Raw genomic sequence first — 27,128 nt, 5'->3', positions numbered from 1 at the left:
TTAGACATGTTTCAACCCAAACATAGAGTCATCCTCAGTAGAACACATTATAATAATCTAAAAATTTAGACACACGATTGTATACAGTGCTTGTAAAAAACGTTTTTCATTAAAGATCATAATGAAATTAAAATATGAGCAGATGGTCGTTGTAGAAGTTTTTGTGCTAGAGATCTTTTTGTTGTAACTTCCTTGTTACCCCTTGATGCAGCTCTAGTACTAGGGTGAATCAAAAAGTAAGTTACACTTCCAAGTTACGGCCATTTATGAAACCACCCACACATAGGCAACACGACTGTGACAACATACAATGTAAGTTCACATTTCCACATAGTTCCCAAGAGACTGTAAACATTTCTCGGAACGGTCAACCAACTTTTCAATTCAGGATGCGTAGAAATCATCTCCAGTGCTATGTAACCACCTGGAGATAGCTGCTTTCACCTCCTCATCGTTTCGGAATCGTCATCCACCTAGATCCTTCTTCAGCTTACCGAATAAATGATAATCGCATGGCGCTAAGTCTGGACTGTATGGAGGATGTTGCCATACCTCCCACTTGAATCGCTGCAGCAGTATGGACGTTTGGCAGGCTGTGTGAGGTGTTACGTTATCGTGCAAAAAAAATCACACCAGCACTCAATTTTCCCTGCCGCTTTTCTTTAATTGTCTTACGCAACCGGTTCAATGTTTGACAATACAAAGCTGAGTTGATCATCGTGCCTTTCGGCATAAATTCCATGTGCACCACACCTTCCATGTCAAAGAACACTGTCGCCACTACCTTTCCTGCTGAAGGTTGGACCTTGGCCTACTTTCGTGGTGGTGATGATGTGGTTCTCTTTGTTTCGGGGATGGAGCGGTGGACCCACGTTTCATCCCGTGGTGATTCACCGCAGAAACTCGTTGCCCTCTACAGAATACCGTTGCAAAAATGCCAGTGACGATTGAAAACATTGTCCCTTGTGAACATCAGTGAGCAGACGTGGGACCCATCTTTGACACAGTTTATGAAATCCACGGTACCGATGAACAATGGAGAACACACTGCCATACGAAATATTCAGCATGCGTCGATTGTCTCTAATGATCTCATCCACATGGTCAACATTTGAAACGGTACTGGACATTGCGGGCCTGCCTTCGCGATATTCGTCCGTGTGTCCAGCGTCAAATTGCTTACACCACTTTACAATACATGGGTGAGAAATTGCACGTTTACCATATACAGCAGTGATTTCACAATGGATGTCTATGCAATTGAGCCGTTTCTGCCATAGAAATCTGATCGTTGCATGCACCTCCAATTTGGAGTTAACACCCAGTTGACGCACCATTGAGCCTAACCCACTCTGCACACGCAACAAAATGGGATACTACACCAACCTTCCTATCAGATATGTCAGCAGTCACTGTAGCTTGCTCACAACACACAGCGTGCTCTCGCAGTGAGCTAGTGTAACTTACTTTTTTATTAGCCCTCATATATCTGTACACTGTTGACTCTCAATTATTGTGTTAAGTCAGAGGCTAACATTATGGTGAGTTGCTAGTGAAGTTGAACCACGTGATTCATAATCTGTAATGTGGATAATGAAAACCAAATTAAGAATTAAAAAGAATGTGACTAACAGGAAATATTTAAGGCAAGTTTTTGATAATGAAAATAGCTTAGGTTACGTGTCTCACTTGAACTTCCCATATTTGTTGGCTGTGGAGTCCAGCTCTTTGTGACGCGCTGTTAGGAGGAGGTTGAGTGGGGAATTTGAGTGTAGTAGTTGTGAATTCTTCTGATCCTGTTTTGTTTTTTTGTTTTTTTTTACTGTACAGTAAGTAATTGGAATGAAAGTTTCCCGTACTATGTTCTCTTTTATTTGTTTATCTCATTTTAAGGCTGGATTCGCCCAAATGATGATGACAAGGAAACATGAAAAAGAACACACAATAGGATAAACAAGAGAAAAAGAGAGATATGGACCTAATTGCCTATTAAGATATGGAGAATGTTTTTAATTTGTTTGTCCTTGCTTTATATGGTACCTAGAAATAAAAATGTGTTATAGCTATAGTGTCCACAATGAATTTGTTTCCTTACTACATACAGACTCATCGTTAATTTTCATTTCTCCTTGTCCAGCTCCTGCCAAGTCGGTGTGTTGATGGCACCTCTCCACCGCTGCCTCTCCTTCCCAGTAATTGTATTCCAATCCAGTCTTCTTTTTATTCTACTGTTCTTGACAGGGTCTATCTATCTTGCTCTTCACCTCTTTCCCTCTAGGGTTGGGCATTATGTTCCCTTGTTCCGGAACATAGAGTGTCAGTTGTTTCGAAACATTCTCAGGTGACACTGAAACAGTGAAAACTAAGAAACAATGTTAGGTTTTGGTCCACCCAATCAATCTAACATTATTTCTTAGTTTTAACTGTATCAATACGGATCTATACGACGAAGTTCGTAAATTGTACTGAAACAGTGACTGTCCCATCAAAAGCGCCACTATGCACTGCCCTTCGCCCTGCGCCTATTACCTGATTGTTTGCCACCATGTGCCGGAGTGTTCTGTGTTCTGTCATATCCTCTTTGTTCTGCGAGTCCCATTGCACCAGCCACTGGTGTTTGGTAACAGCGAATCACTTAATGTGTTCTGTTTTGTTTTCAACTGTTCTGTAGAAATGATTTCATTGAAGCCTAGTAACATATTGTATACCGAACAAAAGGCAGTAAACTTTGCAGAATATCGCAACAGAGTTCTGCTTGTGATATTTGTAAACACACCTACTGACGGAGTAATTGCGACAGATATATTTCAGAATGAATGAAAACATTCTTATCCCAAAAGCAACACTTAAACATGATTTTTTTGGGTACATATTTCAGAGCTACGACTGATTCTTCACGTGCTGTAAAGCTTTATCCTGGAACAGAGAAGTTCCTATGAAATGTAAAAAGATCATGTATAAGATGTACTATACCCAGAGACTTGGACTTTAACAGCAAGAGATAAGAGTAAAATTCAGGCCAGTGAGATGAAGTTTCTGAGGAGTATGGTGGAGAAAACAAGGAGGGACAGAGTAAGAAATGTTGAGGTCAGAAAAGAGATAGGGGTAGAAAAGCTGAGTGATGGGATGGAGAAGAATGAATTGAGATGGTTTGGACATGTTACGAGGATGCAGGAGGGAAGAAGGGTTGGACAGACCGGAACAGTCAGTTGTTCTAAAACCTTAGGAGCTTGAGGTGGAGGGTTTTGATACAGTGTGCCGGCACACGGTACTGTAACTGCGCGGAAAGTATCACTTTGTGAGGCATCGTGGCATGCACCGGATCAGCAGAAATGTTTGTGTACCGGACGTGCTGTGTGTAGATACGGACAGCGTAAAGCTGCACAGAACGTGAAGGAAAAGTCGGAACACTGAAATTCACACCAGATAATCTAGTTTAAAAGCCGCTTTTAGGTTAAGATTTTGCAGTCAATACAAAATACACCTATCATGATTACAATGATCACCAGGTTCCTTACATTCCAGTAGAATGTGTTTCCCACTTGTACCCTTCTGCTGATCTCCCTATCCAACCTTACATTATTTCACTTCCCAAATATTTAAAGCATTCAACAACGTCACGATTTTGTCCCCTGATACTAACAATTCCTTTTCCTTCTCTTTCTCCTCTTGTCATCACCACTGTTTTGCTCTTCTCCACACTGATTTTCATACCATATTTCTCAATATTGTCATTTAAAACCTCTGCTTGGATTTGGATTTGCACTTCTGTATTGTTGACTCCCCATATCACTACGTCATCCGCAAAGAATATTTTCATATCCCCTCCATATTTTGCCTTTGCTTCCTTCAGAATATCATCCATTACCATTATAAACATAAGTGGAGACAATACACTTCCCTGTTAAAATTGATGCCTTCACGGCCCGTACTTGTACACATGATATCGGCTTTTGGGCTTATGCCATTTCAAGAAAACAAGGTGAAACTCTTTACTCCACATCTTCAGAAGAAAATTTCGACTGTTCCCAAGGAAGTCTGTGCCAGCATACAGCGAGCCACCTGGTGACGAACGAGCGGATCACTACAGCTCTAGCAGTAAAACAATCTTATTATTGTAGAAGACTTCCTCAGGAACAGTCGAGATTTTCCTTCTGAAGAGGCCGAGCAAATATCTCTGCGAAATATAGAGAGTTACATCTTAAAAGCCCATATCATGTCTACTAATACACTTCCCTGTCTTGGTCCAGTTTTGTTCCTAAACCAATCTGCTCTCCCCACTGGAGTCTGGACATAACTTGATCAGTTTTTATACATTGCTTTTTAGTTCCCTTGATGCCTTCAACATACTTTTCTTTCCAGGGTTTCCCACACCTTTTCTCTATTAACACTATTGTATGCCTTCTCTAGATCAAGGAATATAATCATCATATCTTTTCCATATACAGACTCATGAAATGAAAATCCACAGCCTGTTTCCAGCCACCTGACCGGATCAGAAATAGAATGAATGAAGCCCCCATCTAGCGGTGAGGATAGGAAATGTGCCGGCTGTCGCACTCCTCTGGGGCAGTGATAAATGACTGACAAATGAATTGAAATGTTAATGGAGAGTGCTGCTGGAATGAAAGATGACAGGAAAAACCAGAGTACCTGGAGAAAAACCTGGCCTGCCTCCGCTTGGTCCAACACAAATCTCACATGGAATGACCGGGATTTGAACCACGGTATCCAGCGGTGAGTGGCCGGCGCGCTACCGCCTGAGCCACGCAGGCTTCATACAGACTCATATTAAATTCAAATTCGTCAATTCTGCGAATCTGGCATGTTCAGCTCTTAAATTCTGTAACATGATATTCCATAGCCTCTTCGAAGGAAGATGATACCAATTCATTAGTCGGTAATGAAACTCTAAAGTGATTGCTAATGCAACGGAAGGTTGTACATAACTGTTTAGAACAAAAACAGAACAGCTAGTCCAGTCGACCATAGAATGCTCTTGGCAGGATGCCCTACACAAATTATGCCTGCATGATGTTTCATATTTCTTACGATCGGATTCAGTTTCCATGTTATGCCTAATTACTCTTCAAGTGTTTAATCCCCTTCAAATTTAATGACAAGCTGCGACCTTAACCACATCTTTTGACAGACATTTTTCTCTGCGTTTGTGACATCGCTTGTTTATAATGCATATACATACTATTGCCTTGGAGAAATAGTACACAATTTATTGAACCATTTTATTAGAACTTTAAATTTTATCCAAAAAGAAGATGTAGTTTTAATCTCAGACTACATTATTTTAGAATGACCATAGATAGTGCTCCTTTGATATTTTATTATGAGTTTATCAAATGTTATCCATTTCACAATATATGTACCAATATTTTAGATAATCAGATTACAAGGCTAATTTTCTAGCTTCTTTTTAGTGTTCAAGGTATTATTTTAAGATTGTATTCAAGACTGAAGATGCCCTTAAATGGGGCAAAACATGTCCCGAAAGTGATAAATGATTATTTATATTTGTAACCGCATATAAGTGGATAAAAAGTATTGAATAGGTGTAATAATAAATACTTTCATTGGATTTTAAGTTATAACAACTTTTAATACGGATAAAACATAAGGTTTATGACATGTAACAAGTTGTATGTTCCAATGTGTCAGTAGAGAGATGGTGTGGGAGGACATTAGTAGAAGAATAAGTTTGAGTGGTGTAAAAGTAGGAAAGATCACAATATGAAGATAAAGTTTGAATTCAAGAGGACAAATTGGGGCAAATATTCATTTATAGGAAGGGGAATTAGGGATTGGAATAACTTCCCAAGAGAGATGTTGAATAAATTTCCAATTTCTTTTGCAATTATTTAAGAAAAGGCTAGGAAAACAACAGGTAGGGAATCTACCACCTGGGTGACTGCCCTGAATGCAGATCAGTGGTGATTGATTGATTGATTGATTGATTGATTGATTGATTGATTGATTGATTGATTGATTGATTGATTGATTGATTGATTGATTGATTGATTGATTGATTGATTGAAACTGTTGGAATTTTGTATCAGAAATAACCTGATAATAAAGAATACATTGTTTATGAAGAGGAATAGCAATAAGATTAGCCAATATAGTTGGGATGGAATGCATGGAACACTCATCGATTTTATAATAACAGACCGAGAATGGGGAAGATTCGTCATGAATATGAAGATAATCCCCATTGAAAGTATGGAAGGTGATCACAGATTATTAATTGTGGAATTTAAACAAGTAAAAATTGTACTGAAGAAGAAACCAAAGATCAGGATTTGGGAATTGCAGGAGGAGGATAAAAGAATGGCATTCCAAGATTGGATAAAAAGGAAGTTGCCTAACATGGAAATACGAAGTGGAGAAGAAGGGTGGAACAATTTAAGACAAACATTTGTGGAAGCAGCAATTGAGGTATGCAGGAAAACAAAAGTTAAGGGAAAGGAGACACGGTGGTGGACAGACAAAATAAAAAATGAAATATAAGAAAGGAACAAGGTCAAGAAAGAAATGGATAAGGAAAAGCAAAAAATGTATCAGAGGGATGAGAATAAGACAGAAAGGTTACATGTGGAATACAAAAGATTGAAACTACAAGTAAAGAGGAGTATCAAGTAAGAAAAGGAGAAATGTTGGGGAGAGTTTATCAACAAAATTGAGCAAGATAGTCGAGGAAATCAGAAACTACTGTACAGAGTAATAAAATTCGAAAGAATAAATCAAGAAAAAATCAAGGCACTAGAGAGAGAAGATGGATCTATAGTACATGATGAAAAGGGTCTTCAGAAGGTGATGGCAAAGTATTTTGAAAAACTTTATAATGAGGATGACTGCTCAGAAGAAGAAGAAGCAGATGAGAAAATGGAAATAATAGATGAAGAAAAAGAAGAGAACCAGATAACGTGGTTGGAACTTGAAAGGGCGGTGGAAGCAATGACCCAAGTTAAAGCAAGTGGAAAAGACGAATTCAATGCTGATATGATTAAGGCAGGAGGAAGCATTGGACTACAGTGGCTATACCAAGGAGCCCTCATTGCCATAGGGAAGGATGAAAGGATATCTGAAGATGGGCAACAAGGAAGCATTGTACCATTGTTCAAAAAAGGAAATAGGATGAAATGTGAAAATTATAGAGGTATAACCCTATTATCATATGGGCTAAAAATAATGGAGAAAATCGTAGACAAACCTGAGGGATATAATAGAAACACAGTTAGAGGAAGAACAATATGGCTTTAGACCAAATAGATCAACAATAGACTTAATATTTACAGTGCGAACAATGAAGGATAAACACCTGGAAAGGAGCAAGGAAATCATATTTGTATTTTTGGATTTGGAAAAAGCTTATGATACAGTTAAGAGAAAACATGTATGGGAATGCCTACAGAAAAGGAATGTACCAAAATCATTAATTAACAAGATAAAAATGTTGTATCATGAGAGTAAAAGCAGTGTACAAGTTTGGAGTTGTGACTCTGAAATTTTTTATACGGTACCAAAAAAAAAAGGTCTCAAGCAAGGAAGTGCACTGTCGCCATTATTGTTTATTACATTGGTGGATGAAATCATAAAACGTGTAAAACAGAGTACCAGCAGTGATGAAGTGAATGCTTTGCTATTTGCAGATGATGTGGTGATTTGGGGAAAGGGAGAAAAGGAATTACAAAGGAGACTGGACATTTGGAATGAAAATCTGAAGGAGTTTGGAATGGTAATTAGTAAAAAGAAAGCTGTAGACATGCACTGTGGAAAAGAGAAAAAGAGAAGCCAAATGAACATAGATGAAGAACGGTTAGAGAATGTAGAACAGTTTACATATCTGGGTAGCATTATTAACGGAAGTAATGAAATCAAACCTGAAATTAATAACAGACTAAGTAAAGGTACAACATTTTATCATCAAGTCAGAGAGCTTCTATGGGATGATAAAGTACCCAAGAAAACGAAATTAACATTATATAAACAGTATTTCATACCAATTGTAACATACGGACTAGAAATGCTGGTAACTACTAAGAGACAAGATAGTAAGATCCAAGCAGTAGAAATGAAATTTTTAAGAACATCAGTTAAAAAGACAAGAAGAGATAGAATTCAAAATATTAAAATCAGAGAAGAGCTAAATATAGAACTGTTAGTATAGAACATGCAGAAGGCAAGACTGAGATGGTTCAGACTTGTAAAAAGAATGGAAAAGGAACAGGCAGCAAGAAGGGAATTAGATAAGTTAAGGGAAAGAGACCAGTTGGAAGACCGAGAAGAAGGTGGATGGATCAGATTTGGAAGGACATTAGAGAAGCTGGAGTGGATGTGGCAGGAAAAGTGGAAGGACAGAAAGCAGTGGAGGAGGCCTGTTAACCACACGTGGAGTGGGACATTGCTGATGATGATGACTGCATACAGACTCGTCATTCATTTTCATTTCCCCTTGTCCAGTTCCTGCCAGGTCGGGGTGTTGATGGCACTTCACTATTGCCTCTCCTTCCTCCATTCCTCTTCAGTAATTGTATTCCAATCCATCTTCTTTTTCTTATACTGTTCTTGACAGAGTCAATCCATCTTGCTTTTGACCTCTTGCCTTTTCTTAATATCAAACACTTGTTCTGGTATCCTTCCCTCCTCTATCCTCGTAACATGTCCAAAGCATCTCAATTTATTCTTCTCCATCCTATCAGTCAGCTTTTTACCCCCATCTCTTTTCTGACCTCAACATTTCTTACTCTGTCTCTACCATACTCCTCGGGAACTTCATCTCACTGGCCTGAATTTTACCCTCATTTCTTGCTGTCAAAGTCCAAGTCTCTGATGCATACGTTAATATACGGGTATAGTGCATCTTGTATATTATCTCTTTACTTCTCTGTTCCACATCAGGTTCCTTACATTCTGGTAGAACGTATTTCTGGCTTGTGCACTTCTGCTGATCTCCTTATCCAATCTTACATCTTACATTATTTTACTTCCCAAACATTTGAAGCATTCAACGTCATGGTTTTTTCTCCTGATACTAACGATTCCTTTTCCTTCTCTTTCTCCTCTTGTCATCACCACTGTTTTCCTCTCTTCCACACTGATTTTTATATCATATTTCTCAATATTGTCATTTAAAGCCTCTGGTTGGATTTGGATTTGTACTTCTGTGTTGTTGACTCCCCAGATCACTATGTCATCTGCAAACAATAATATTTTCATATCCCCTCCATATCTTGCCTTTCTTTCCTTTAGAATTTCATCCGTAACCATTATAAACATAAGTGGAGACAATACACTTTCCTGTCTTAGTCCAGTTTGATTTCTAAACCAATCTGTTCTCCCCACTGGAGTCTGGACATAACTGGAACAATTTTTATACATTGCTTTTTAGTTCCCTTGATTGCTTTCCATCTCCTTTTCTTTCCAGGATTTCCCAAACCTTTTCTCTATTAACACTATTATATGTCTTCTCTAGATTAAGGAATATCACCACCAGATCTTTTCCATATACAGACACATAATAAATTAAAAATCAAATTTGTTGATTTTGCAAATTTAAATACTTTAGCTCTTTATTTCTGTAATATTATACTCCATTGCCTCTTTGAAGAAAGATACAAATTCATTGGTCAGTAATGAAACTTTGTCTTCATATATGACTGCTTACACAGCAGGGAGAAATGGTATCATTGTTGCTTACCTTGATGATGATGATAATAATAATAATAATAATAATAATAATAATAATAATAATAATAATAATAATAATAATAATACAGTAGTGTTATTTGTTTTACATCCCACTAACTACTTTTATGTTTTTTGGAGATGCCAAGGTGCCAGAATTTAGTCCTGCAGGAGTTCTACCGACCCACAAGGCTAACGTATTTGAACACCTTCAAATACTACCGGATTGAGCCAGGATCGAACCTGCCAAGTTGGGGTCAGAAGGCCAGTGCCTCAACCATCTGAACCACTCAGTCTGGCTTGCTTACCTTGGATTGTTGAAGAGTTCATTCAGGGCCCAGCTCAAAGATTCTGTGGTGATCTTTTCCAGCTCCAACATGATAGCATAGCCTCTAGCCTGGGCGTTCTGGGCATTAACAATCTGATCGCCTGCGACAGGTATAGCAAGCAGCGGAACTCCGTGGTACGTTGCTTCTTGAGTGCTGAGTAGTCCGCCATGAGTTATAAACACTCGGAGATTAGGATGTGCTAGAAACAGAAAACAGTTCCCTTCCTTTATTCCTTCTGGCCTTTACAGGGTAGGAACATAAACACTCTCAGTTTCACTTAAGCCATTTTATTCCACTCTCTTTGTACAAGGACAACACACTAAAACTAGGTATGATTTCAAAGAGCTATAGCCGAGCATGATTTTCAGAAGTTTTTATAATATTGGTTCCCTAGTCAGTGACAAAAACAATATTATGTAACACTTCCAGTAAAATGTTCCAATCAGCCATCCTCTCTTCCATTTCTTACATAATATTCACTCCAGTCTTCTGAATGACAGGGAAGTTTATTCACAAGTGACCAGTCCATGTTTGTGTAGTGTACTGGAAGCATCAAATAATGCACCTAATTGTGCAAATCATTCACATATCTAGACATATCACATGCGTTATTACTAACATTGTTAACACGTTCCGTGCGGTTCGGGTCACCATGTGCCCCGAAACATGTTACTCTTATCCGTCGGTGCGAACTTCCCAGAATTGCGAAGTAAGTAACTACGTCCTAGTTACGAATTTCCGTTAACTAATGGCAACATAGTGTTACAATTGAAGCAAAGGATCGAGGCATACTGCTAGTTTTGATTGGCCCACCGGTGACCCGAAGGAAGTTTTTTTCATCTTCCGTTCATATCGCATCGGGTCACCCTGAGTCCCGATTGTTGTCTGACCTATATTTTTACGCGGGAATCGCTTAGCGCGGTTACGGTGAATGAAGCCTAGAGTGTTGCTGTCCGCAGATCGTAGACTGTTGTTTAAGGAGTACCACCCTTCTGATATCTGCTTTCTACATTGCTCTTAGGAAAGCCAATAGAGGTTATTGGAGTTATTGGAATAGTTATCGACATATTTACTATCTTCCGTATATAATATTTACAAGCAATTTCACGTCCTTTTTTAGGTATGGAGCTTTCACATTCTGACACACCGGCGGCACGGAAAAGAAAGAGGGTTAGGACAGCACTGGGGTGGGCCTATATTACGTTCCGTGCGGTTCGGGTCACCATGTGCCCCGAAACATGTTACTCTTATCCGTCGGTGCGAACTTCCCAGAATTGCGAAGTAAGTAACTACGTCCTAGTTACGAATTTCTGTTAACTAATGGCAACATAGTGTTCCAATTGAAGTAAAGGATCGAGGCATACTGCTAGTTTTGATCGGCCCACCGGTGACCCAATTATTTCCGGGGTCATTTCTGTTTCACGCAATTGTTGAATCGGAACACTGTCGCACAGGTAAATACGCTGGAATGTCTCCTCAACAATAACGCACACAACAAGTGCACATGCATGGTTTAGGATGTCATACTAGGGAGTAAACAAAGTCAAATTCGTCAGGTCACCGGTGACCCGAACCGATAATAACTAAAGGCAGCATCGGGTCACCGGTGGGCCGATACGACGTAACATTAAGTCATCGAAATTCACTGCCGCAGGGAACGTGTTAATAATAGTGTGTCTGTGTGAAATATCACCAGACCCAATTTACAGTGTTTCAACTGTTAACAACATGGAGGAATATTCAGAAAAAAATACTACCCCAGATGGTAACCAATCCACCGTCACCTCGAGTGACGTAAGCTGGCTTTGGATTCTGGGGAGCCTGCACCGATATGCTTGGAGGACATAAGTAAAGAATTTCATTATGGTCCGTGTTGTCATTTTTTTTTTTTTTTGCTTTACGTCGCACCAACACAGATAGGTCTTACGGTGACGATGGGAGAGGAAAGGCCTAGGAATGGGAAGGAAGCGGCTGTGGCCTTAATTAAGGTACAGCCCCAGCATTTGCTTGGTGTGAAAATGGGAAACCATGGAAAACCATCTTCAGGGCTGCCAACAGTGGGCTTCGAACCCACTATCTCCCGGATGCGAGCTCTCAGCTGCGTGCTCCTGACCGCACGGCCAACTCGCCCGGTGTGTTGACAATTGATCAAAGGGTAGAGAAAGGTCCACCTATTCAATACCATTAGATTAATATAGTAGTAATGATGATGCTTATTGTTTAAAGAGGCCTAACACCTAGGTCATCAGCTCCAAATGGTACGAAATGTAATGACAGTTTAAAAGTTCAAAACCATCCACTGATCAGAATAAAAAATGTGATGAAGAATGAATGGATGGATATGGATTTAAAACAATCAGTGGATCCGACCCAGAAACTACCATAAACAATAGTATTACTGATCAAGGGACTGCTTCCAAAGCACAATCCTGAATCGATGATGCTTGTTGTCTAAACGGGTTCAAATTCCAGGTCAACGGCCCCTCATAATGGTACTTATCACTAGTAAAGTTGAACCATGGTATTTCTCATGTTGCGGTACTAATCAAAAGTAGCGTAGACTCACGAAGTTCCACACATTATGGTACAATTCGCAATTATTGTACATCGCACAAGTAAAGCAGAGCTATGGTGTTTCTCACAGTGGTACTAATTACAGTTACTGGAAATGCACAGTGAACCACTCTCTGCTGCTGCTAATCACAAACGTATTGTGTACCTAACATAGTGGTACTACTCGCAAGTAAAGGCGACCCATGGTGTCCCCGCATGATGATACTAATCACAAATAGTTTCATAGTTCTAATACAATCATCCCTTGGTTGCCCCTTTTAGTCGCCTCTTATGACAGGCAGGATATACCGTGGGTGTATTCTTCATCTGCGTCCCCCACCCACAGGGGGTAGATTAATATAGTATCTTATATAACTGGTACTAGATTCGACTTTGGTACATTAGGTCATCTTCATCCACGATCAAACTGGAAACACATGTATACATATACATCCAAAACAGTGAAGAAATGTCAGAATACACATTTAAAACTGAAACTATAACAACACATTAAAACTGTTGTAACTGGTGTTGGATTATGTCAATGTCCTAATAATAACCAAGTATTTTTGAGTCGATCTTGGAGCTGATTTTCATTGTCTGAATAGTTGTGAAGGTCCCCTTCAAGCTATATACACTATGTGATTAAAAGTATGCGGACACCTTGCTGAACATGACGTACAAGTTCGTGGCGCCCTCCATCGGTAATCCTGGAATTCAATATGGTGTTGGCCCACCCTTAGCCTTGATGACAGCTTCCATTCTTGCAGGCATACGTTCAGTTAGGTGCTGGAAGGTTGCTTGGGGAATGGCAGCCCATTCATCACGGAGTGTTGAATGAGGAGAGGTAGCGATGTCGGTCAGTGAGGCCTGGCACGAAGTCGGCGTTCCAAAACATCCCCAAGGTGTTCTATAGGTTTCAGGTCGGGACTCTGTGCAGGCCAGTCCATTACAAGGATGTTATTGTCGTGTAACCACTCCGTCACAGGCCGTGCATTATGAACATGTGCTCGATTGTGTTGAATGATGCAGTCGCCATCCCCGACGTGCTCTTCAACAGTGGGAAGCAAGAAGGTGCTTAAAACATCAATGTAGGCCTGTGCTGTGATAATGCCACACAAAACAACAAGGGGTGCAAGCCCCCTCCATGAAAAGCACGACCACACCATAACACCACCGCCTCTGAATTTTACTGTTGGCACTACACAAGCTAGCAGATGACGTTCACCGGGCATTCGCCATACCCACACCCTACCATCGGATCGCCGCACTGTGTACCATGCTTCGTCACTCCACACAACGTTTTTCCACTGTTCAATAGTCCAATGTTTACGCTCCTTACACCAAGCGAGGCGTCGTTTGGCATTGACTTGCGTGATGTGTGGCTCATGGGCAGCCGCTCGATCATGAAATCCAAGTTGTCTCACCTCTCGCCAAACTTTCATAGTACTTGGAGTGGATCCTGATGCAGTTTGGAATTCCTGTGTGATGGTCTGGATAGATGCCTGCCTATTACACTTTACTCTTCAACTGTCGGCGGTCTCTTTCAGTCAACAGACGAGGTCGGCCTGTACTCTTTCGTGCTGTACATGTCCCTTCATATTTCCACTTCACTATCACATCAGAAACAGTGGACCTAGGGATGTTTAGGAATGTGGAAATCTTGCGTACAGATTTCTGACACAAGTGACACCCAATCACCTGACCACGTTCAAAGTCCGTGAGTTCCGCGGAGCGCCCCATTCTGCCCTCTCACGATCTCTAATGACTACTGAGATCGCTGCTAGGGAGTACCTGGCAGTAGGTGGCAATACAATGCACCTAAGATGAAAAACATATGTTTTTGGGGGTGTCTGGTACTTTTGATCACATAGTGTATAAACTGTTACTCATATAACTATTCATCAATGCATAATTTGTAGATCAAATTTCCATCAGATATAATGATCTATTGTTTAATTCAGTTTGAAGAGAATGTCCCCATGTTGCTCGTAAATTATGTGCACTCGGTATGGACACCAACACCAGACTGACTGCCAAGAGGGAGCGGAGGCATAGTTTTTTCAAACTAAGAATTATTAACAATACATCACACAATCATCACGTCAACACAACAATAACTCGACCGTCGACCATAACTTTTAATGGAACTATTGTGTCTATTCAATAATTTTTTTATCTTCCTCAATTCAACAGAATGAAAAAGCAATTGGGCTCCAACATTTTAAAAATATTCTTCATATTATATCACGAATTTTAACTTGGACATTTCTGGCATCCCAAAACGTATTTTAATGTGTATCAATTTGCTCACCTTGTCTATTTTACTTATCTTGTAAGAATTTTCAGCTGATCATGTCCTAAAAGAAGGACAAAACATGTTAATGTTACCCTAATTAAACATAATTTTTTAGTAGTATAAAAGTGGAATATTTGATTGTTCCATTAAAAAGTTAGTCCAGTTGTTGCTTTTTAGTCCCTGCCATTTCTTCAACATGTACACTTCCATCTTACTACACTTTCTTCCTCATGCCACACGGTTCCTATCAGACACAGCGTGAATGAGAAGCCTGTACTGGCTGTAGTCGTGTGCAGAAAAAGACAAGTTTAATTTCACTGGTGTCAAGTATTACCCAGAATTCCGTCATAGCATTTATGTTCGGCCACAACCACTGGTGTGGGCAGCCTACCCTGTTAAGCCATGTTTGCCTTGTCTCCTATTCTGTGCTTATTTACTCATTCATGCAGGACTCTAATCATTGTTTTGGTACATTCTACAGGGTGTACCAGAACTACACCGAAAAAATAAAATATCAGGGATGCTCTTCGTGTTATGTTAAGAAGGATGGTGCAATCGGATTGGTGGAGAAAATTTTTCTTTTCAAGAAAATTAGATTACTTTCTTACTACCGAGCACGCGAATCAAATTGATGAACTCTCCGTATTTGCTGCGCCAGAGCACAAGTCGCTACTGTACTTCGGGGAAGAGAAGGGGAGGGAGGGGAAGTGGGGTGTGTAATGGAGACAGAAATAATGTTCCGCGCGTATTCATAAGTTTCCTCATTCGATTCGGACAGGATTGTTCTTGTCTCTTACAGGCAACATCTGCACATACAGTACAAGAACACACCTGTCAGTCAAGGAATGCAGCAGATTGTTTCTCCTCCCGTCGGTTGGTTGCAGTAACATTCTTTATTATTTAACGTGCTTGAAGATGCAACGCTGCTGCCCCATGGTTGCATATTCCTTCACTCGCCAGGAAATAATATGCCCAGTGGTTTGATTACAGTAGATGTTCAATATGCCCCCTTCTTACTTCAATACACAGTTCACAACGGTGTAGTAATGACCTTCGGACTCTGCTCACGATGTGTGGTGTGTCACGAACCACCTGGAAAGCTGTCTGTATTCTCGGTAAAAGTTCATCTTCTCTTTCTACGGTGTTAACTTAGTCGTCAATTTGTGCAGAACAAATTGTACATTGCCTACTGCGGCTAGGAAGCCACTATGCGAAACGAAAGAGAAATTGTGCATCTGCACCGAGCAGTATCTCTGTCCCCCACTTCCCCTCCCTCCTCTGACGCACAGCAACAGGGAGCGGATGGCTCTCTGGCATAGCAAATATGGCAAGTTCGTCAATTCAAATCACACATCCAGAAGTAACAAAGTAATCTCATTTTCTCGAAAAGAAAAATTTTCTCTGCCAATCCAATCGCAGCATCATTCTTAACATAACATGAAGAGCATCCCTGATTTTTCTGTCAGTATAGTTCTGATACACATTGTATGATGGCAAGGTGAGACGAAGTTTGGAATGAAGTCACTCTCACGAATATCACATTCATCATTTGCCCTTAAAAAGCTCAACGCATGGACAAATTCAGTTGTTCTTCCATGTGGTTGAATGATGTGGAAGTGTGTCTTGTGGCTTATTCTGAAGTTACTAGCTACAAGAGTCACTGTAGCTGTATTTTATGAACTGTGAGTTGAAATGAAGTTTGTAATGGTACTGGTGTCATGAATATCATATACGTCATTTACCCCTATGATGTTCACAATAGAAGCATTCAGGGGACACGTACCGAAGGAAATGCCACTCACCTAGAATATCATTTTGAGGCATCCATTTGCCTATGCGCACGTTGTCAGGTACTCCTGGAAGAGTGTCATCTTCCCATTTCCACAAGACCTTCTGTTTCAGTTTTGCAAACGTGTTCAGGAAAGCCTGTCTCATAGCTATAGGCATGTCCTTGCTCTTCACATTGGAGCCAAGACTGAAGTACACCACTCCGTGTTTTGCTCCATCCATGTACTTCTGAATGTCCTGTGAATAAACAAATAAAAACATAATACTGTTATATCATACTGGCACAGAGCGTAGCTTCTGACAAAAGGTATGTTCAATAGTGGTGGCAGTGGTTAATCAAGGAACCTCAATTAGGGAGCAAATCCTGCCCATGGCTTTGTTGTTATAGAAGTTTTTGTTTGATTATACAATTTGTATAAACTATATAAGAGTTTTGTCTGTACATTGCTTAGAATTTAAACAGAATGGTATTTCTATATCGGTCATGTCCTCAGTAACAAGGAAATGCACTTTTTAATTTTCCATGATCTCTATCTGTATATATGTACATACGTACGCTGAATGAAATTGTAGTTTAGGGGAAAGACTAAAATTCCATGCACAAAAGTCTATGTTATTAGTTGTGTTATCGATCAATACTACATAACTAAAATGGTACAGAATTAAATTTCTGACAATTTATGTCTTATACATTTTTACCCGCCGAGGCAACAGAGATATTCAAGAATTTCAATTTTTGTTGCCTAAGTCCATATCAATGCCGAGCCATGAGAAAATGTTTCTATGAACCACTTTTCCGCTTTGTCAATACTTTACATTTTAGTATAATTATCTACCGTACGAGCTACTACTCTCTTCTTCAGCGGTGCCAAAACATCAGACTAAATCCTTGGATTTGACACATTTGTACAATACAGTCATCAACAAAACAAATTATACATACATACATACATACATACATACATACATACATTATCATTATAGACTGTTATGCCTTTCAACGTTCAGTCTGCAAGCCTCTGAGAATTTACTAAACGTCCCCACAATCCTCGATTTGCAACTAGTGTTGTGGCTTCATTTAGTTCTATACCTCTTATCTTTAAATTGTTAGAAACCGAGTCTAACCATCGTCGTCTTGGTCTCCCTCTACTTCTCTTAACCTCCATAACAGAGTCCATTATTCTCCTAGGCAACCTATCCTCCTCCATTCGCCTCACCTGACCCCACCACCGAAGCCAGTTTATGTGTACAGCTTCATCCATCGAGTTCATTCCTAAATTAGCCTTTATCTCCTCATTCCGAGTACCCTCCTGCCATTGTTCCCACCTGTTTGTACCAGCAATCATTCTTGCTACTTTCATGTCTGTTACTTCTAACTTATTAATAAGATATCCTGAGTCCACCCAGCTTTCGCTCCCGTAAAGCAAAGTTGGTCTGAAAACAGACCGATGTAAAGATAGTTTCATCTGGGAGCTGACTTCCTTTTTACAGAATACTGTTGATCGCAACTGCGAGCTCACTGCATTAGCTTTACTACACCTTGATTCAATCTCACTTACTATATTACCATCCTGGGAAAACACACAACCTAAATACTTGAAATTATCGATCTGTTCTAGCTTTGTATCACCAATCCGACATTCGATTCTGTTGAATTTCTTACCTACTGACATCAATTTAGTCTTCGAGAGGCTAATTTTTATACCATACTCATTGTACCATTTTCAAGTTCCAAGATATTAGACTGCAGGCTTTCGGCACAGTCTGTCATTAAGACCAAGTCGTCAGCATAGGCCAAACTGCTTACTACATTTCCACGTAACTGAATCCCTCCCTGCCATTTTATACCTTTCAGCAGATGATCCATGTAAACTACGAACAGCAAAGGTGAAAGATTACAGCCTTGTCCAATTCCTGTAAGTACCCTGAACCAAGAACTCATTCTACCATCAATTCTTACTGAAGCCCAATTGTCAACATAAATGCCTTTGATTGATTTTAATAATCTACCTTTAATTCCATAGTCCCCCAGTATGGCAAACATCTTTTCCCTCGGTACCCTGTCATATGCTTTCTCTAGATCTACGAAACATAAACACAACTGCCTATTCCTCTCGTAGCATTTTTCAATTACCTGGCGCATACTGAAAATCTGATCCTGACAGCCTCTCTGTGGTCTGAAACCACACTGGTTTTCATCCAACTTCCTCTCAACGACTGATCGCACCCTCCCTTCCAGGATGCCAGTGAATACTTTGCCTGGTATACTAATCAATGAGATACCTCGATAGTTGTTGCAATCCTTCCTGTTCCCTTGTTTATAGATAGGTGCAATTACTGCTTTTGTCCAATCTGAAGGTACCTTACCAACACTCCACGATAATTTTACTACTCTATGAAGACATTTCATACCTGCCTTCCCACTGTACTTCACCATTTCAGGTCTAATTTCATCTATTCCTGCTGCCTTATGACAATGGAGTTTATTTACTATCCTTTCCACTTCCTCAAGCATAATTTCACCAACATCATTTTCCTCCTCCCCATGAGCTTGGCTGTTTGCAACACCACCATGATGATTTCCTTTTACATTGAGAAGATGTTCAAAATATTCCCTCCACCTCTCCAGTGATTCCCTGGGATCTATTATGAGTTCACCTGAATTACTCAAAACGCTGTTCATTTCCTTTTACCCTCCCTTCCTAAGATTCTTCATTACTGTCCAGAAAGGTTTCCCTGCTGCTTGACCTAGCCTTTCCAGGTTATTACCAAAATCTTCCCAGGACTTCTTTTTGGATTCAACAACTATTTGTTTCGCTCTGTTTCTTTCATCTATGTACCAATCCCTGTCTGCCTTGGCCCTTGTTTGGAGCCATTTCTGATAAGCCTTCTTTTTACGTTTACAGGCTGCTCTCACTTCATCATTCCACCAAGATGTTCGCCTTTTCCCATCTTTACACACAGTTGTTCCTAGGCATTCCCTTGCTGTTTGTATTACAGCATCCCTGTATGCCACCCATTCACTTTCTATATCCTGAACCTGCTTACTGTCTACTGTTCGAAACTTCTCACTAATCATATCCATGTACTTCTGTCTAATTTCCTCATCCTGGAGACTTTCTACCCTTATTCGTTTGCAGACAGATTTCACTTTCTCTACCCTAGGCCTAGAGATACTTAGTTCACTACAGATCAGATAGTGGTCTGTATCATCGAAAAATCCACGAAAAACTCGTACATTCCTAACAGATCTCCTGAATTCAAAGTCTGTTAAGATATAGTCTATTATGGATCTGGTACCCCTAGCCTCCCATGTGTAGCGGTGAATAGCCTTATGCTTGAAGAATGTATTCGTAACAGCTAAACCCATACTAGCACAGAAGTCCAGCAAACGCTTTCCATTCCCATTAGCTTCCATATCTTCCCCACATTTACCAATCACCCTTTCGTATCCTTCAGTTCTATTCCCAACTCTTGCATTGAAATCGCTCATTAGCACTATTCTATCCTTCCTGTTGACCATAACCACGATGTCACTCAATGCTTCATAAAACTTGTCAACTTCATCCTCATCTGCACCCTCACATGGTGAATACACGGACACAATTCTTGTCCTAATTCCTCCCACTGACAAATCTACCCACATCATTCGCTCATTTATGTGCCTAACAGAAACTATCTTGCGTGCAATGGTATTCCTCATAAAGAGCCCTACCCCAGACTCTGCCCTTCCCTTTCTAACACCCGTCAAGTACACTTTATAATCTCCTATCTCTTCCTCATTATCTCCCCTTACCCGAATATCACTTACTCCTAGCACATCCAGATGCATCCTCTTTGCTGACTCAGCCAGTTCTACCTTCTTTCTTCCATAAGCCCCATTAATATTGATAGCTCCCCATCGAATTCCATTTCGTTCGCCAAGTTGTTTCCAAGGAGTCCCTCGCCTGTCAAATGGGAGTGGGACTCCATTACTTCCATAGGTCCGAGGCTTGCCTAAAGTGTATTATACATATCTCTTGAAATCGTTAAAATATTTCTTTGTGTGCAAACTGTTTACTTACACTTACTATGTCATTTAGTAAAAACTTTAAAAACAGAATAATTTTCAAATCATACAGTGAATAAAACCTATTAAGTTAGTCACTATGTGCTAAAATTTAAAGAACTTCCTGCTCTGTTCTTGAAATTTCTCCTTTCCATAAGTCCTTATGTACACCTAAAAAAGAAAACATTATATTTAAATTTCTAATCTGTAATTCAAATATCTTATTTATTCCAATAATTGTCAATTAACTTACTGTTATAGTTCAGAGACCTTTCATATAAATCGAAATTTCTCCTCTTAATCCCGTCCGACCATGTGAGCCACTTTAACCGTCAGATTCCTTTAAAATAAACAACCAACAAAGCAACTTTTGAGAAAAAGAGCGAACAGAATTCAATGAAAATCGATATGAAAAGTCGCACAATAAAGCACTACAGTATAGGCTATACATAACTTTATTAACATTGAATAAAATGGTAGTTTAGGAGAAGGTGCCTAAAGTCAAAATTTTTACATGCCTTTGTTATGCAATTTAATAAAATCTTATTCACAACGTGTACACAACTTCATCCAGAATTCTGTAGCGAAGCATGGATACACCAGCTAGTATTTAATATAGTTTTCTGTTTGCAATTCTACTTAATTATGAAATGGGTTCCTTGCTTTTATGAATTATTTATAAAATGCTACAAGTCTTTATTTGTAATGTGTAAAATTTTTCAACCAGTCCAGAAAGACTAATTTATAATTTAAAATTATCTCTTATTATACATTTCAAGTTAGTTTTATCAGGTGTAGGCCTTTGACTGTCAATAATATAAAGTTTAGTTTTCAATACCTCAGTATTTCTACACAGAAAATATTGAACAATAAAATTCACGAAATTCAATCATAAAAAATACCAGTGTGGTGAATACCGCACTTTCCCAAGACATTGGCCGGATAGCGTCACCACTGCAAGCTATCCTTCGATTAGCACCATGCAGTACTGACATACTAGACCGGAAGCCGTATTTTTGGTCAATAATAAACAGTGTTGGTACTCGTCGAAGAACAAAATTTTAATCAAATTAATTTCTGATTTGTTTCAAAATGTAATAGAAGATGCTGTGCTTATCCTTCTGCAACTCTTAGATCTGAAAGTACATAGTGATACATGTGTTTGGCTCATCAGTCTCTAGACTGGTTTGATGCAGCTATCCATGCCACCCTATCCTGTGTTTAACTTTTTCATTTCTACGTAACTATTACACCCTACATTTACTCTAAACCACTTGTCATATTCATATCTTGGTCTACCCCTACTGTTCTTACTGCCGGCAGTTGCTTCAAAAACCAGTGAAACAAGTCCTGGGAATCTTAATATGTGTTCTATCATTCTATCTCTTCTTCTTGTCAAATTTTGCCAAGTCGATCTCCTCTCACCAATTCGATTCATTATCTCTTCATTTGTGATTTGATCTATCCATTTCACCTTCAGTATTCTTCTGTAGCACTACATTTCAAACACTTCTATTCTCTTTCTTTCTGAGCTACTTATCATCCATGTTTTGCTCCATACTCCAGATGGAAGTCTTCAAAAACATCTTTCTAATTCTTATAAAAATGTTTGTATCTAATAAAAAGTGACAGTGAAAGTGAATTGAAGTTAAAAAAAGTTTATTAGAATTAATTACATCCATCCTGACTTCAACTTGATCTTACATTCAATGCATAGCACTTTATTCCACCCAGTCAGTTTATTTTACCGCCATCTGCACATGTTTCCAGAGCTCCAAATGCTCTCTTCTTCAGCAGTGCAGAACATAAAAATACTTTGGACTTGTTACATCTATACAATACTTAATTCTTAATCATACCTCATTAACATTATTTAGGCATCCATAACACTATTAAAATATTGGAGTTTTAGAGAACTGAACAATATTAATGAACGTAGGTTTTTGTGGCTCATTGTATTAAAATAAGGAAATAAATATGCTAATTGGATTAGAGCCACTTGTATATATTTAACAAAGCCGAGCTTTCCGCCAAATTACATTGGCCTTGATCAGGGCATGTACTATCCACGACCTCTCCGTCTAACTGGTCTTAGGGATTGTCGCGCTGTGCTGTGCTTTGGTGCTTGGGAGGGAAGTTACTAATTCACCGCCCTCTTTCGGCAGTTTCTTGAATCCATTGCACTTTACCATGATGCTATGCATGTATTTCTGGAGTACAGGTCTCCATGTATTTGATAACTTGAAGCCATCTTCCCTGTTGATGTTATCTGGGCGCAGCTCTATCTCTGTGGCTTCCCTTACAAGTCGAGCATAGAAGTCAACAGAAATTGCTATAAGCCACTCTGCCACAACAGAACGCTTCTACAGTACAGACCATGAAATCCTCCCTGACCAGGCGAAGGTCATCACGTCTGTAAAAGACTTCTATGCTCAACTTGTAAGGGAAGCACTAGAGATAGAGCTGCGCCCAAATAACATCAACAGGGAAGACGGCTTCAAGTTATCATATACATGGAGAACTGTAACACCACCATCGCCCAGTGTGACGCACTCAAGAAACTGTCGACAGAGGGTGGTGAATCGGCAACTTCCCTCCCAACCACCACAGCACAGCGCGACATTCCCAGAGTCCAGTTACGGGGGAGGCTATGGATAGTACAGTTGTGACTTCCATGTTCCTTCGAAGAATTTCTTTGCTCACTGTCGGAGGCAGACCTTCACACGCCCTATTATTATTAGCGTATGGTAACATACACAAAACAATACAAAGATTACATATACATGAACAGTAAGCACAAACTATTATATACATAATTACAAGATATACACATTATAACATTGAAAACAATCATGCAAGCAAAAGGGTTCAAAGAGTTAGATCTAAATTCTCTAGCCATTGTATGACCTCAAAAGAAGCCACCACAAAATGCTAGCTGGATCCAGCAAATGCCTTTCCAATGCATTCGGTGACAATATGGTCAATAGTCTGCTTAACTGCACCACAGTCACAGGCTGGAGAAGGTCTCATACCCCATTTAAACATCATTGATCCACATCTCCCGTTGTTAGTACGGACTCTGTTGAGGGCAATTTGGTGGAAAGCTTGGCTTTGTTAAATATATATAAGTGGCTTTAATCCAGCTGGCACATTTATGTCTTTATTTTAATTGAACAATATGTTAATAGTGTTAAGGAAGAAATAGGGACATGCCACCAAGATCTGAGGGCCATTTAACCTGTCACTTTTAGCCTATGGATATCTTCTTCAGTTAATAAAACTATTTTCTCCCAATAAATGAGAGTATGAAAGCATCATAAAAGGTAAAAATCTGAAACTCAACAAATTTCTTCTCTGCCCCTAAAAAAATATATATATATGCGTGTTGGATATCCTGAACGAATATTGTTACTCACCTCAGGTAGTTTCTTTCCAGGTTTGATGTGCATCCCTCCCACTTCGATGGTGTTAGGGGTGAAAGGCCGAGGGAAGCCGAGACTGAAGTGCGTGTTCAGCAGCAGGAGAGAAGCGTTCTTTTCCATTTCCTGTATTGGCGGTATCGATGGATCCTTGAAATATTTCTTTACCAGTTCCTGCTGTTTTGGAAGAAAGTAGAACTCTCGAAACAAGTAACCAAAAAATGACACACCAAAATTCGAAAATCTCTGTAGGAATGACATTTTAGGATTGTATCCCATCACGAGCTCTGGAATGTATGACGACGTGTGCGGGTTTCCGACTCCATCTCCCATCATAACACTGATGGTGTTTGAACTTATATGAATGAGAGGGGCTTTGTACTTGTGTACAAACCCATAGAAACACTCGCTAAGAAATACTTCCAAGATGATGAGGTCAAACTGCGACTCTTTGTCTTCGATGAACTTCTGTACGTTGGGATGTTTGAGTTCTCGTTCGCACCACTTGAGGCCCATGTCCCAGATCATTGTAAGCATGCTGTGAGTAGAATTATGTTCACGGAACTTGAACATATTTGGCATATCTGAAACAGGGAACAGCATTCCCATTTAAGTTTTAAGTATGTTTCTCTCTGTACATCATATGTGGGGGTTGATCATTCTTACAGTAAACTTTGCCTACAATAGCGCACAGTATCAAAAAGAAATTCTGTTTAACATATTGGTGAGAGGCAGGAACTTGAATAGGATGAACACGCTGATACGTCAATGTGGGAAGGGGAGGCAGTAAAAGGAAACTCAAAGCACGAGGACAATTCCCACATACCCTTGTGAGATTCTCAACCAAAGACTTCACCTTTACAACAATGATATTGTGTTTTTAATCAAATCAAGCTTTAAACTGCACGCCATCTATGACAGTGACAAGAACTTTTAGGATTCTCTAAAACTTCCTTCTCCAATGGTGAGACGACTCTAGCATCTATCTCTAGTGAGCTAAGCCCAAATTTAAGAAGTAGTTTAATTTGTTGTAGGTGATAAACCTTCTTTCTGGTTGCCTATACTTCACCTGGCTTCTCTAAAGTAATCTCCCTATCACATGCCTGTAACTAAGTTCTCTAGCCAATCAAATTCCAGGGGAGTCTATAAAAATTTATCCTATCAGTGCTCTGGATTGTAATATAGTCTCGAACCTTCCCCTGCAGAACTATTTAAGGAGAACACTTTAGGGCCATCTTGTCTGATTTGCTCCAGTAATTGAGAGTGTGGCATGAAGGAGGTAAGAGGGGGCCAGGAGGCAGGCCACAGCTGGCTTGAAGAAGATCCAGCACTAGCGGGTAATGACAGAATTTACCTAAACATGTGATTGTGTCGGCGTGCGTTCTGAAGCAAGGATTTCAGCAGTTTTCCTTAAAGTCTAATATATATAATCGTTTCTTTTTTGGGGGAGGTGAAATGTAGGACATTCTGCACAGTCTTCAGACTCTACTGTACCAGGAACTGTTCCAGCCCTGTACATTGTTTTATAATTGCCAGAACATATGGAAAAGGGACGGCGATAATATGTGTTCGTATGCCCGACATCTTGTGCGAGCGCAATACTAAGTTCCTTGTGACGAGCTGGGCACGTCATGAGCAATGCACCTGCGGGTGACGTCATTGCCACATGTTGCACGCCTATCTCTCGAATGTACTGGAAGGGAAATTTCTAACTTTTTAGCCGATAAAGTTACAGAAATGAGACATACATTACCGTGTAGCTCATGTTCTGAACGTAAATATATGTCAATTTCAATAAAATCCATTACGGCATTCAAGAGATATAGGCGAGAAAGGAATCACACTTCCCCAGTGACGTGGCAAGCAGCCTTGGGTCGTACGGAATATAAGCAGCAGACCACACCGCAGCAATTCAGTTCGCATTCTACACAGCTGGCTCGCATGTCATGCTGCACGCGACGAGTCGAACTCAGTATTCATACTGCTGGACATCGTAATACGTAGATAATTTCGACGGCAAGTTGACACTTAGTTTCTGTGAATACCAGTGAGTAACTTATAAATTGTTGGACTTGCAATTCGCCAGATGTTCAAACTTAGGAAATTAACGTGTGTATAACATCAAAGTCATAAGGCTTGTAATATTTCACCAATATTTGAACTTGATAAATATCTTAATTTTCGTGTGAATAACCATAACAAACTTGAAGTTAGCACGGCTACTTTACATTGTAATGGTCTTGGACTATTTCTACTTAGAATAGCGTGAGTGTAGGTCGCAACACATTGACTATTTTGAGTATTATCAGAGCCTAGAACACTTTAATTTGTGCTGAAAGACTGTTCACTTATCATCATAACAGACTGTACCATCTGAAACAACCCGTGGGATAGACTGTATAATGAACTTCATAATTCAGTGATATTGTGAAGTGTAGGACTCAGACATGAATACATGTAGAACTGTGATAGTGAGAAGGAACATTATGAGATATTACGAGAGAGAGAGCTATTTATTTATTTCTTTGCTGTGAAAGTGAGCCATGATAAACTGTGCTTCGAATGAAAGTTATTTTTGAAAATACAAACAGTGTGCAGTGAGTGTCAAGATGAACTGTGCAGGGAAGTATATTTTCTCATTATCGTGATTTACGATAATAGACGGTGCTCCGACGTATTTCTCATCCAGTGAATGGTGATTATTTATGAGACAGTGATAATCAGTTCTAACAGTGCAAAATCAAATGGTGCACATTTTCAACCTAGTCAGTTGGACTTTCTCGTGTTAAAGCCACTCTTTTATTAACACGAGAAATCCTGACTCGAGACGACGGAGATCGACAGAGAACGACGTAGATCGACGGAGATCGACAGAGAACGACCTAGATCGACGGAGATTTGATGCAGATCAACGTGGACTTGGTACTACGAGAGACAGTTCCAGGGACGTGGTACTATGGAACATCGTGGTGTTTGCTGATAGCTGAGTTCCA

General features: G+C 39.7%; 2 protein-coding genes across 4 annotated transcripts in view; both read right to left on the bottom strand.

Annotated features, from left to right (window-relative positions):
* LOC136884222 (UDP-glucosyltransferase 2) overlaps positions 1-27,128 on the bottom strand; it is a 104,923-nt gene that overhangs the window by 3,094 nt on the left and 74,701 nt on the right. For all 3 annotated transcript variants that reach the window (XM_067156279.2, XM_067156280.2, XM_067156281.2), the window contains exons 3-5: positions 24,133-24,719; positions 16,683-16,905; positions 10,008-10,227 (exon numbers count right to left, since the gene is read on the bottom strand). In XM_067156279.2, coding sequence (XP_067012380.2) covers positions 10,008-10,227; positions 16,683-16,905; positions 24,133-24,719 — 1,030 coding nt within the window. The remainder of the gene's footprint in view (positions 1-10,007; positions 10,228-16,682; positions 16,906-24,132; positions 24,720-27,128) is intronic.
* LOC137502841 (craniofacial development protein 2-like) lies at positions 16,934-21,052 on the bottom strand. The gene is made up of 2 exons (XM_068229955.1): positions 20,970-21,052; positions 16,934-20,887 (listed from the first exon to the last, which is right to left on the bottom strand). The coding sequence occupies exon 2, from the start codon at positions 20,498-20,500 to the stop codon at positions 19,358-19,360; it is 1,143 nt and encodes a 380-aa protein (XP_068086056.1). The 5' UTR covers positions 20,501-20,887; positions 20,970-21,052; the 3' UTR covers positions 16,934-19,357.

This window comes from Anabrus simplex, chromosome 12 (genome assembly GCF_040414725.1).
Source record: "Anabrus simplex isolate iqAnaSimp1 chromosome 12, ASM4041472v1, whole genome shotgun sequence".
Taxonomy (NCBI): domain Eukaryota; kingdom Metazoa; phylum Arthropoda; class Insecta; order Orthoptera; family Tettigoniidae; genus Anabrus; species Anabrus simplex.
The sequence above is the reverse complement of the archived record's forward strand: the minus strand, read 5'-3'. Positions and strand labels throughout refer to the sequence as shown.

What these genes read in the sequence shown, in the direction of transcription:
- LOC137502841 (XM_068229955.1), bottom strand. Translation starts at nt 20,500, where the DNA reads ATGCATCTGGATGTGCTAGGAGTAAGTGATATTCGGGTAAGGGGAGAT.